At 37.1% G+C, this 13,997-nt stretch overlaps 1 protein-coding gene across 2 annotated transcripts in view; it reads right to left on the reverse strand.

Moving 5' to 3' along the window:
• Positions 1 to 11,562: 11,562 nt before the first annotated feature.
• Positions 11,563 to 13,997, reverse strand: part of ZMAT1 (zinc finger matrin-type 1) — a 39,527-nt gene continuing 37,092 nt past the window's right edge. For both annotated transcript variants that reach the window (XM_036271320.1, XM_036271321.1), the window contains one exon: positions 11,563 to 12,920. In XM_036271320.1, the coding sequence (XP_036127213.1) occupies positions 11,597 to 12,920 (1,324 nt within the window). In that variant the 3' untranslated portion in view covers positions 11,563 to 11,596. The remainder of the gene's footprint in view (positions 12,921 to 13,997) is intronic.

A 13,997-nucleotide genomic window follows, 5' to 3' on the forward strand; every position in this document is an offset into this window, starting at 1 on the left:
CATTGGAATGCCAATATTCCATCTGTCTAGGTTAGATAATCTATTCTGGATCCCCATTTCCTTTGGGGCCTTGGCTTGCAACCAATTTTGTTGTGAAGTATTCTGTTAATTAAGCTTCCCATTTGCTTATGATAGAGCTTATTCTAGCTATTTCTTAAAAATAAGACATACTTAATAACATATATAACAGCATACAGACAGGGGAGGCCCACACATGCTATGGGATTGTTGTAACTGGAACACCATGGCTGCTTGCCCAGTACTTGACATACATGACAGACACTGAATTCTACAAATGCTGCTATAGCTGTACCATAAAACCAGACTTCTCCCATCATACATAGTGGATCCTGCATGTGGCTCCCACATTATTCATTTCCACCTCCAAGTGTGTGCTTTATACAAGGAGATCTGTTTGGGACCCTAGATGCAAGGGGCTTCAGCACACACAGACACACACAGACACACACACACACACACACACGCGTGCTCACATAAATCTCTATTCTTGTTTTAAGCTTTCCAATTTCTATAGCGCAGGAAATGATGAGTATTTACAAGTGTTAGACTACTTTCCAAGTTACCCAATGCAGAGTATAGTTCACATCAAAGAGTTTTCTTTGTGCTACTGCTGATGATATATTCATAATAAAAAATGTTATTTCTATTTGTTGCAATTATTTTGTACATATTAAACTTGTTAATTATTATTAATAAACTTGTTAATTATTATAAACTTGTTAATTATTATTATTACAGTTTTTATAGATTCTCAGGTTTTATATGAAGAGAATTATACTTTTGCTTCTTTTCACTTATATACATTTATTTATGTATCTATATATTTATTTCAGTTTAATGCAATGCCTAAAAAACTCAATAAGAGTTTGAACAAAAGTGATTGTTTACTAGTCACCTTTCCTGCTCCTGATTTAATATGCAATGCTTTCAATGTCTCACTATTATATATGGTGTTCATTGTAATATTTTTTAATATATCTGGTATTAGTTTAAAGCATTTTGGTATTTCTGATTAGATGAGTTATCGGTGTTCTTTTTTTTTTTAATCCTCACCTGAGGACATTTTTGCATGTATCTTCAGATAGAATGGGAGGGAGAGAGGGAATAGAGAGAGAGAGAAACATAGATGTGAGAGAGACACATTGACTGGCTGCCACCCACACAACCCCAACCGGGGCTGGAGACAAACTGCAACCAAGATACGTGCCCTTAGTGGGATCCAAACCTGGGACTCTCCGGTCCGATGCTCTAACTGCTGGGCCAAGCTGGCCAGGGCTGGTGTTCTTGTTTAAACCTCATTGGTCATTGAATTTTACAGTTTGCTTTTTTTTCCCTCCAGAATCTTTGTGATAATCACCCTTTTCTTACTCCTTTATCTTATTAACATGTAATATTCCATTATGAATCTCCTAATGTTAAACCAACCTTGCAAGTTTGAGATAAACACACCTTTGTCATGCTGTACTATCTGATTTAACTATTGCTGCATTTACCTTGCTATTATCTTATTTCTACTCTTTTGCATTTCTATAAATAAGATTGACCAGTAATTTTGCATTCTCATCATTATTTCTTAAATATACACTTAATATTAGTATTTATTTCTTCAGTATAAAAAGGTTATGTTTTCTTAGAATTTATCCATTGAATATTAAATTTTCAAATTATCAGCACATCTTTTTCATAATATTGTCTTGCTTTTCTATTTTTATTGTAAGTGTAAGCAGAATGTCATTTCCAATCAAAAGCGGCTTATTTGTGCCTTCTAATTTTCTTGACCCATCTTGCCAGAGGTATATTTTCTTGTATTTTGAAACCACTAACATTTAGCAGTTTATTCAACTTTTTCATGTATGTTACCAATTTCTTTAAATTTTGTCCGTATTTTTCCTTGATAGTGTAGAAAGGCATTCTGTTATTTTTATTAAGTACCTGACAAGTGAACAGTCTTTTCATCTACCATCGGATTTTCTTTTATAACTTTTGCCCCTGAATAACATGGATATGCAAATATGCAATACACTTATTTACTTGGAAAAGATATAGTTTACATGTCCTGGGAATTTAAAGAAAGTCTATCATGTCTATTCATTTCCACTATTGAAATATCATATGATTAAGGGAGGTGGAATTGCAGCACTGAAGTAAAGACATTTCTATTATAAATATATATGAACTTAATTTAATAAGATAGTATGAATGTAGAAAAGATAGGAGTAAAAAAAGCATGGAGTTTGAAAAACAAACAAACATATATATATGGAACGTGGTCTGTCACTTACTGCCAGTGTGACTTTAGGGAGTACCTAACATCTCTGAGCCTTAATTCCATAATATGGTATTCAGTCGTGCTGTGAGGCAAGAGTTTCCATTTCTCCCCCATTGTAGGCACCTGGCAGAACTTCACTTCTTGCTTGACCCCCTTTGTATGGTGGGGACGTGTATGTGACTAGTTCTGGCTAAGGGGTGGGACTAATGTGTTATTTGGGGGTGAAATAACACCCCCAAATATGGTGGTTGGTTTGAGAACCCCCCCACTCAAGGGCCCTCTTCCCCTCATGCACAGTCACTGACAGTATTCTAGATGGTGGCTCCTCTGTAGGTTTGGGTCTCCAAATTATTCTAATAAGAATTGCTCAGACCCCCAACATCTACCATCCTGTCATGGATGTGCACATGCCATGAACACGTAGTACAAGAGAAGAATAAGCACTGACATTTGGGGACTATTACCATGGCATAACCCAGCCTTTTCAGTCTCATATATCTCATCTGCAAGTTAAAATAATACATATTTTCTAAGACTTAAATAACTTATATGATGAGTTATCACTGTGCTTGACATATAATATGAACTGAAAGAGTAGTACAGTCATTAAATAATGACAAAAGCCTGATTTTGAAAAAGTGTGGAAAATTTGTATAAAATGAAAGATTATGCATTTGCTCATCTTTACAGGTAAGTTGTATCTTGCACTGTATTTGTTGCTATATATGACTTCCCAATGACTTGCACTTATGCACTTATTTTTTGCCATCAGGATACCAATAACATACATATAAATTGGGGGTATGTAAAGAACGAACAAGTGGAAAGCTGAAACATGAGAGAGACTGACTAATGAAATAGGATAAAAAGAGTTAAAGAGCAATAAGTAGTTTCTTAATGAAAAGCATAGATTACATGTATTAGTAAACAGGCATTACATTGTTCTTAGGAAACAAGGTATTAATGTGCTAGAAGATTATTAGTTTGAACAGGGTCTTCTAAAATGTTTCCCAAAACACACTAGTACCTCAAATGATCTGTGGAAAAATGTTCCGTTCTCGTATAAGTTGAAGAAACTACCTTCTTTAGGCTGAATGTCTATATTTCTACGTAATCTCCAAGGTGATGGTATTTGGAGGTTTCAGGGAGGTTCCCTCATGGATGGGATTAGTGACATTTTAAAGAAGACCCCAAAGATCTGTTGCCCTTTCTGCCTTGTAAGAACACAGCATGAAAATGGCCACTTATGAACCAGAAAGTGGGCTCTTGCCAGACAATGAACCTCTCTGGGCTGTGATTTTGGACTTCTGGGACTCCAGAACTGTGAGGAATAAATCTGTTATTTTTAAGGCAATCATTCATTGGTGGTCTGCAACAGCAGCCTGAAGGAACTAAGACACTACACCTCTCTTTGAGATTCAAGTTGCATTATTAACATATTATCTTAAAAATACTACAGTACAGAAATCCTTTTACCTTCATTTCTGTATGTCCCATATTTCTCTAACGGAAGAACAAATTTCTGTTGTTGCTGTCTCTCGGACATAGTGTCTTATAGAACAAACTTGGAAGTGCTGAAATGAGAGAAAAATAAAGTGGATATATTACAATAAAACAGCACAAGTGATAACATGAACCATTTATCAAATAATATACATATCATCCATTGATGTAAACACAATCCTTTATTCAGAAGTGTACTCACTCTGTACCACCTACAATGTAGGGCCTACATCGTATTTTGAAATTTATCCCTTATAATTTTACTCAAAATATTTTTCTTAAATAAATTCACTATTGTTTTCCACATAAATAATAACAGGGAGTTTCCAAGGAATTTAAGAAACAATGATTAGAAAATAGAAAGCTAATAGTGTTTGGTTGGACTAGTTTAAACCATTTAGGGATCTTGAGCAGAAAAAGATCATCCTAACCCACATGCATTTTATTGATTGCTTGATTGATTTTTATCCTCGCCTGAGAATAAGTTTTCTTTTTTTAAAATTTATTTTAGAGAAAGAGGAAGTGATGGGGAGAGGGAGAGAGAACGAAACACATCGATGTGAAAATCATTGATTGGTTGCTTGGTTGCATCCTGCATGCTCTCTGATTGGACTTAGAAACTGCAACCTCTGTAAATGCCCTAACCAGGAATCAAACCCACAACCTTTTGGTGTAAGGCATGAAACTCCAAGAAACTGAGCCACCCAGTCAGATCCCAAACGCATTTTAAAGAAACTCCTGAGCAGCAAAGTAAATATCAGAAATAAATTTTGAATCTTCACATCATGCTACTTTTACTGAAAAATAAATAAAATTTATTTTATGAAGTATTTCTCTTTTCTTCTCCTCTCTCTAAGAAGCAAACAAGGGACAGAAATTAAAATCGTATTTGGAATGTCTATACAAATTGGCATCTAAGAGGTCTCTGGTGTCCTTAACAACACATGGTCAGAGGAGGACAGAGTAAGCCATCACACTGCACAGAGAGTGAATATGGCAGGGCGATAGGTGCTTTTTTTAATTGGAAGTTTTCTTTGAACCAGAGATCATTTCATTTAATCTTCATGATAACATTATAAGACAGGTACCATTATTATTCCGTTTTCAAGATGAGAAACTGAGTACAAATAGGTACGTGATTTGCCCGAAGTTGCACATCTGGTATGTGGCAGCGTCAAGGAGACTGCAACTCAGGTCTGGCTCTTAACCACCATGAATGTGTTTCTTCTGTAGAAACATCACCTTCCACTTGCAAAACCCTCGTTCCTCAGTTTTATATGCACTCCCCAGCAGGGTATTCCCAAAGTGTCTCTGTTCTTTCATGGCGGCGCTACTTTTTGTTGGCCACATGCTTCCAGTCCCCTCAGGAATTCGGCAAACTGAGAAATGGGGCCAAGGCGGTAGCTCATGATAATGACCCCTGGCACAGTTAGAACATCTTGTCCATTTTATATTGTATTATTTTATCTTTTAATTTTAATTTTATGTTTTCCACCACCATTTATCTCCTCTAGGCCCTCTTCCACCTTCACTGCCGCCGCCTGCGACCCCCGCAATCACCACAGAATTGTCCACGACTATTCGTTCTCTCGTTCTGTCTCTCTCTCTCTCTTTTTTTTTATCCTCACCTGAGGATTTTTTTTTTTTTTTTGCATTTATCTTCAGATAGAGCGGGAAGGAGAAAGGGAGGAAGAGAGAGAGAAACATCGACATGAGAGAGAAACATCAAGTGGCTGCCACGCACATGGCTCCAGCAGGCAAGGGACAAACTGCAACCGAGGTACATGCCCTTAGCGGGAACGACCGGGGACTCTCAGGTCCGGGGGCCGAGGCTCTAACCGCTGAGCCAAGCCGGCCAAAGCGCGCTTTTTTCCTTTTCGCTCAATGCGTGCACCCCCACCCCCAGCAGGGCCGCCCTCCTGAAGAGCAGGGCTCGGGTGTGGGGGCGGGAAGGGGGAGAGACGGGTTCTTACCGAATTCCCTGAGCCCTGCACGGAGACGCGCCCACAAGCCCGTGCCGCGCCCTCTCCGCTACCACTTCTCTGAGAAAAGTTCTAGTACCGATCTCGACCCTCCTACCGGGGACGTCCCTCCTGCCGAGTATGGGCCACCACTCACCGTGGAGGAACACCAGTGGGTGGCAACTGAGCCAGAGCTTCCGTGAAATGGCCCCTCAGCCAGGGCGCGAACCACCGTTCCGAAAGGGTCTGAACCTGCTGCTCTGACTGCGCAGAACGCCTAGAGCAGCTCCAGTTGGGGGAGCTACCACACACTTAAATGGCGGCCATGACCTAGGGTCACAGACTGCAGGATCCATGTAAACGACGGCCCTCCCACACCACCGTAGCGGGTAACATGACTGCAGGGTCCATGGAACCCGCCGCTGTGGGGCCTTACCTGACTTCCAAGTCCGTGCGTGACTGGACCACAAGACGGAATGACTCAGCAGGGTTCGAGAGCCCTCGGTCCTCGGTCCTCGTGCGATTAAGGGCTGAGTCTCGCGTGATCATATGTGATCACAGCTGGGACGTGAACATAGCGTGGTACGTGAGCGTAGCATGGTACGTGATCGTAGCTGGAACATGGTCGTAGCTAGTATGTGATCGTAGCTGGTAGGTGGTCGTAGGCTGATCGGTGGTCATAGGCTAGTATGTGGACATAGGACATACAGGACCCACAGTGACTGGGTAGCGGCAGCGTTCACACCAGTGCCAGGGCTTTGTCCGTCCTGGGCTGGTAGGAGCCATGGAGCTGCTGACTTAATACTCTGCAGAGTCCCGAAGCCCACAGTCTTCACATGATGGAGATGTCTGGGCCTGACATGTGACCACAGGGGCATACACGTCCATAGTATCCACACTACCCCAAGAGGCCATTCATTTATCTGATGTGAGGGCCAAGGTTTCCACCTGCCACTAACTAGTAAGGGCCACATGAAAGGAAGAATCCACATGGTGGTCTGGGTTTTTAGGAACCCTCCATGCTCTAGTGATGTGAAGAGCTAGATCTTTCTCATGACTATAGTGGCAACCGGTTCAGACAGAGACCACGTGAGCTCAGGTGCTGACATGACTAGCAGTTCCGGGTCTGCCACATAACTATGGTGTCCACATGATGGCATCATCCACATGACCACAGCCTTAGGAACTCAGAGTGCTCACAAGCTAGGTCAGCTTTATGATAGTAGGGCACAATGACAGTAGGGATCTCCAGATCTGCTTGTTTCAGGAGACCATCCTCTTCATGAGACCTGGAGATCTGACATTGCCCACATTCCTGTGTACCCCAGTAATTGTGATGACCCTGGTTGACCTTTCTCAACATACAAGTTTGGGCTTCACCTACCTTTACTTCTTATTTAATGTGCTAATTTTATGGGTGTTTTCTAACACACGAAATTTAATACATAGATTAATACATGACAGTGAGGTATGTCCTCCCTAAAACCATAACCATCTCCATATTTTAGGGATTACTTCAAAGGAATAAGCTATAGGCAATGAAAGATAAACATATGTATTAATCATCTTAAAGACTTTTAAAATTTTACTTACCTTAATGTCAGTTAATATCTTTACATATGGGAAATGTTTCTAATGTTGAGATTAGGTTAATATCAATGGTGGTAGTAAAACAGTGCTTTGTTTTTAAAATTATTTTATGCAAAGAAAATAGCATTAAACCTAAAATTTCATTAAGAGGGGAAAATACTCAACTTTGGGTACAGATATAATTGACTTAATTTTATATGAGTCTAAAGAAAATACATTTTTGGGTATACTTTATGATTTATGCAGTTTCAAAGCTCTAAATGTTTTGTTTCTTTCAGCTAATTTTTAAATACTAAAGGTAGAGTTTCCATTTATTGTGTGTCTGTTTTTTTCTGGTGTGTTGGCATCCTACAGGTCTTGTCTTCCAAGATATTACTTTATTTTGCATAAGATTAGCTTTCTCTGGATTCTTCCCCCATCCACTATCTTTCTCTGGATTCTTTCCCCTTCCCCTTACCTGAAATGTATTTGTTCAATTTGATTTCTGAAACTATAAATTCTTTTTGTTGTTCTAGAAGAAACTATATGCGTGATAGTTCTGAAATCCTCAAAGGGTTAGTTCACCACAACATTCTGATCTGTTGCTGATTTTGTGCAGTTTTTCGTTCTCATCTGTAATTCAGAACCTGTGATGACTTTGCCCAATGTCTGTTACTTTCAAACCTACTTTTCCAGTTTGGTCAAAAAATACTGTTTCAGATTAGTGGTGGCAGTGATGATGAAAAGAATTGGACACTAAGAGAAATGTTTTGGTGAGGTGATCAAGGGCAATTGCTTATGGACTAATGTAGGAGTGAAGAGGTGCTCAAAATGGTGTTTGGCTTGAGCAATTGCATTAACATTTTACAGAAATGGGAAAAACTGAGAGAAGAATGATTGGTAATGGTAGAATCAGGCACTCTATTTGGCTATATTAAGGTTGAAGTATGTAAAAGATAGCCAAGTGGATATATCAGACATAGTCTTTGAACTGAGAGGAAAAGGTCTGTTTAGATGTTATTTTAGGAAGTCTTTCCCAAATGCCCACTTCCCATCCCTTTAAACTTATTACTCTTGCTATTCACGGCATCCATCTTTACTTCTATTGTAGTCTTTATCAAATTAATATTGCAATTTGTTTATTGGTCCATTTTCTCTGTTAGTGACTGTGAGTTATTTGTGGAACAGAATCTATGTTCTCATGTTTTTCTCATGTTCTTTCCTGACTCAATGCTGACAGCCATCTCTTCTGATTTGTTCAATGCATGCATATAAGGTAGTCAATTCAATTTTTCCCTATACCTCCAATTATTAAAAATCATTTTCCAAATTCAGCCAAAATTTGCCTTCGTCTATCTTCTATTCCTATGAAGCTAGATGCTGTTATTTTACTTTTATGAATATTGATTTCAATAGTTTGCCTTAGATCATGTATGATCTTAGGTCTGGATGAATATACTACTCTTTGAAACCAGGCATGCAATAAGAATCCAAACACTATATATGTAGTATTTTAAACTATGTCTCCTAAAATATGTTTTTGTATTGTCTTCCATAGCCAAATGCAGGATTAAATACTTATACTGTTAAATTTCATCTTATTAGAGATTCAGCACTTAACTCAAGAAACAGAGATCATTTGGGTCATGCACATATATTTAAATATCTTGACTTACACTTTTACCTCCAAGTGCTCAGATGCTGAAGTTGGGAGCAAAGTAAATGTGCCAAATTCAGGCACTAGGTCCCGGTTTCAACCAGAAAACAACACTTTCTGGTTAACAGAAAATTTATTTTATGGTGGCATAACATAAAGTTCATTTTTGGTCAAAATATTTTTGTCCTAAAATTTTTAAAAACACTTTCTAGAGCAAGTCACTGGTGATTTTCTCAATAATGTAGTCAACACCAAACCCTTATCCCTCACCCAACTTGCCACACCACCCAATCAAAATGGCTTTAATGTTCAAAATTTGTATGACTTACCCAGTATTAAAATTGTGTGGCTAATTTTAATAAACCATTGATCTATTTAAGTTATTTTGAAAATATCACAGTAATTTTGTATTTTAGTGAATATTCTTATAAATTTTGAATTCCCACCCCGCAGCTTTAAACACAAAATGGACTTGTGTAAAATAATTTATCAATTTTAAAAATGCTTACAATTCAATTTATCTTGTCTCACATATTTTTGTGAAAAAAAATGTTGCCTTTTTGGCATGTTTGGAAAAGAGAATTTGCCATTTTTTGTGGCTCATTGACAGTCTATTTGCTTGACTCTGGTTCTTCTTTCCCCTTTTCTCCAGTACACAAAAGGTGTTAAAAACAGTGAAAGTGATATTATATTACCAATAATCATATACCTAGAGCCTTGTGGAATAAAATTAACTTGTGGACCATCTAATCCCCTTTGGACTCTTCATTCTACCAGGTATAAACCCAACCAGTCATATGCTTCAGCTCATATTTACCATTTTATTCAAATCTCAAGAAAAGCCAATTATTAAATGTCTTGGCTAAGTGCAGATACACTACCATCTAAATTTATTTATTTATTGATAGGATTAACACATCAAATGAATACTATAGCCTATTTTTTCCTGTTCCTGATGATTCCATGTTGAATTCTGATGATATTCCCACAAGGTCACACAGAAACTTGATGGTAAACTGATACCAGAATCCTGAGATTCGGATTCCCAGGCTATTACTCCCTCTATATTATGGTGATGTCCAAATACTTACAGGAGGTGCGTTTCATAAAAAAGGGAGAACTAGAGTAAAAAAATAATCAAAATGAAACACTTTAAAGGTAATGCACCTTCACAGCCCTCTCCCACTTATAAATTATTCCTTCTTCAATTTCAAGTATGTAATCATATTTCTCTAACTTAAGACTGAGCTCATCTGCATATCAGTTTCTACTAAGCAAGCCATAGAAGAAATAAAATTATTACAACTTATAATGTGATCTCCCCAGAGGTTGAAAACTGTTTAATTATTTCCTCTCACCCCCAAAATAAAATCATCTTTGGCTGGAAATGATCATTTACATAAAACATTATGTAGAAATTAAAACACTTTAATATAATATAAACATTTCCAGAATATAGACTGATTTTGTATCAGTACTTTTAAAACTATATATCATCTAAGATTATTATAGACTGTTTCATTTTCCACTTTCAGAACTATAAAATACAAAAATACACTGCAAATTAGATTTAACAAACAAAAAATCAGTCTAAATCTCTTCATACATTTTTCTTGGAGAAAAATCAAGAAACATAAACAAACACACAAGAACAATAATATACCACCAACACTAACACAAACCCAAACAAATAATGGATTTTGTAATGCCTGGTAATTCTTTCACTTAAAATAAATTTATCTCCCATGGGTAAATAATTCATCATCACAGCAATTTGATGAATAGAAATAGAGACAACCGCATTAAGGGAAATTATATTATATGTAAGAAATATGTAATTTCTCTCTTTTTTAAAGAAAATGAGGAAAAGTAACTTGACAAAAAGGCATATTGAATACTTTTACTTCACTTGGCTTTAGTTAGAGGTTAAAGTCACTTAGGAAAATTCAAATAACATGAATTTCATGAAACCAAACTCTTCAATTTGTTTCTTAAATTCAACCTTAAGGTAACAAAACTAAAATGTTCAAAATCCAAGAGTAGACTTGTCCCAAAGAATAACTCTTTTGTCTTTTCTTCAGCAAGTTTCTTTTTCTCTTATGTTCTTGTCCTCTTTGTATGTTCTTTCTTAGAAACTATATTTAGGCTTGCTTATTTCTTCTTTTACTTTATTCTATTTTTACACACACACAAAAAAACTAAGCTTTCCTGAACCGACACTGACTATACCCACCTCTCCTTTTCTTCACTTAATGCTCTTTTGTCTATATCAATTTTCTTAACTAACTTCTTCATCTTTGGATAAACAATATTAAAAGTTCAAATTCTTAGAACAGACTCATCCCAAAGCATTGACTGTTCTTTCTTTTCTTCAACAGGTTTGCTTTTGTCTTATGTTCTTGTTTTGTTCTTATGTTCTTTTTTCAGAGGCTAGGTTTAGGCTTGTTTGTTTCTTCATTTAATTCAATTTCAATTTTTACACACACAAAAAAAAGCTTTCCTGAACAGATACTGACTGTATCCATCTCTCTTTTTCTCCACTGAATATTTCTTTTCCTAAATCCATATTCTTATAATATGTCTTCAATGTATCTTTGGATAAATAAAACTAATAGTTCAAAATCCAAGAATAGACTCATCCCAAAGCATTTCCTCCTCTGTCTTTTCTTCTACAGATTTCTTTTTCTCTTTCCTGTGCTTACGTTCTTCTTTTGTAGAGGGTATACCATGGCTTTTTTTCTTTTTTCGGTGCTTAAGCTTTCCTGAACTGACACTGACTTTATCTCCTTCTCTTTTCTTTTGTTGGATGCTCTTGTCCTTGTCTAGATCCATATCCCCATCACTTTTTTTCTTTTTATGCCTGGACTGCTCTTTCTCTGGCTTTTGTTCACCTTCCTCCAGGTGCCTTCTTCTCTTCTGATGTCTCCGTTTATGACCCGCTTGAGGATCACTGGTATTGTTTTCTGAGGAGAGGTGCTTGTAAACTTCAGATTCTACACTGTATAAGCCAGAGTTATTTCCTTGCTGACTAAGGCTTAGGGGTACTGGTTTTTCTGGAAAATAGTCTCTGGTGAGTTGACAATAGGCCATAGAGTCTAGTTTCTGTTTGCTGTCATGAGCTGGTAAGAATTGAGGTAACTGATTTTCCACTGCTTGTGAAATATTGTATGATTCTGGGTAGGTCTGGAAAGTCTCAAATGGGAGTCTTTGCTCAGACATTCTATGTCTGGGTCTCGAATCAACCATTTCTCTGTACTTAAGGGTTTCCGTAGAGCTATCACTTATCTTTCTGAAACAAGTTTTTGGATGTAGTCCTCTGGCTTTCTGCACTTTTATGTAATCTTCAAGTTCATCTTGGAAAGAATCATATGTCCTCTTTGAATAAGCTGGTAACCAATGGTGTAACTGGCTTTCCACTGGTGAAATACTGTATGGTCGTTGGTAGGTATGGGAAGTGTGAACTGAAAATCTTTGCTCATACATTCTTTGTTTGGGTCCAGAATCAACTTCTTTGTACTCTTGAGTTTCCATAGAGTTTTCTCTTATCTTTCTGAAACAAGTCTTCGGATGTAATCCTCTGGCTTTCTGCACTTTGATATAATCTTCCAGTTCATCTTGGAAAGAGTCATATGTCTTCTTTGAATAAGCTGGTAAGTAATGAGGTAACTGGTTTTCCACTGTTTGCGAAATTTTGTATGATTCTGGATATGTCTGGAAAGTCTCCCGTGGGTGTCTTTGTTCATATAGTCTATGTCTGGATCGTGAATCAGCCACTTTTCTGTACCCATGGGTTTCCAAAGAACTCTCTTCCACCTTTCTGAAACAAGTCTTGGGCTCTGGTTCTCTAACTTTCTGCTCTTTGATGTAATCTGCACTTTCATCTTGGAAAGAGTCTTGTGTTTTCTTTGAATTCTTCACTAGATTGACAATAATGGATTCTCTGCAATGAAGATAGTAGAAAGTTCTTGTTACTAGATTATTGTATTCAGAATATTTTCTGTGCTTTCAAAGAGATTAGTCTGAAAACAAACAAAGAAACAAAAAGCCCAAACAAACTTTAAAAACCTGCCTAAATATGAAAGCTATAAATCATGACATTTTATGCCAAAAAAGCAGCAAGAATGGTCATATATGTCCCAGGTACTTCTTAATATTTTACAAATAAAAACATTTTCAGACCTGGAAAGATGGTTATAAAGAAGCAGACTTATCTGATACTGTTGTAGTACTTAAAATGTAAGACAAGCTGGGATGTGTGGGAAAGGACCAATAATATTTAACGCCCTGAAGATGGTCTCATCTGAATATCACATTGTTTAAAAAGTTTTGGTTAGTTAATTTCTTGTATAAATATTTTAAATGTGATAGTTATTTATTCTAGAACCCTGAGATTTTTTTAGAAGTCTAAATGAAGGTTAATTTGGTGACTCAATTTAGCTCGTAAGTATTCAGACTCAATAGTGTATTTTCTACTACAATAAAATAATGTAATATTATGCTTTGATTAAAATAGATCCAGAGACATGGAGGTCAGAACAGATTGACAAACCTCAGAGGGAACAGGGGTTGGGGAGTGGGAAGAGATAAACCAAAGAACTCATATGCATACATGCATAACCAATGGACACAGACAACAATGTGGTAAAGGCAGGGATGGGGGTAGTGGGAAGGAGGGTGTCAATGGGAGAAAAAAGAGGGACATCTGTAATACTTTCAAAAATAAAGATAAAAAAATATAAGCAACAAACTAATGTACAATAGTTAAGTGCCTCTCTGTCCTGCTGACTTATCCAGTCTCTGAATGTCCACTCAATCTTCTCTTCCTTAAATAATAGAATAGAATGGAATAAACATTTATTGAGCTCCTACTATGTTCCAGGCCAGGCACCTTACACATATTTTTATATTTCATTATATATAACAGCTGTCCAAAGTTACATACTTGATAGAAAGATAGATCTGGTATTCCAGTCCGGGTCTCTCTAACAGCAAGACCTTTGTTATTAACCACTATACT

This window comes from Molossus molossus, unplaced genomic scaffold, assembly GCF_014108415.1.
Source record: "Molossus molossus isolate mMolMol1 unplaced genomic scaffold, mMolMol1.p scaffold_m16_p_2, whole genome shotgun sequence".
Lineage (NCBI taxonomy): Eukaryota > Metazoa > Chordata > Mammalia > Chiroptera > Molossidae > Molossus > Molossus molossus.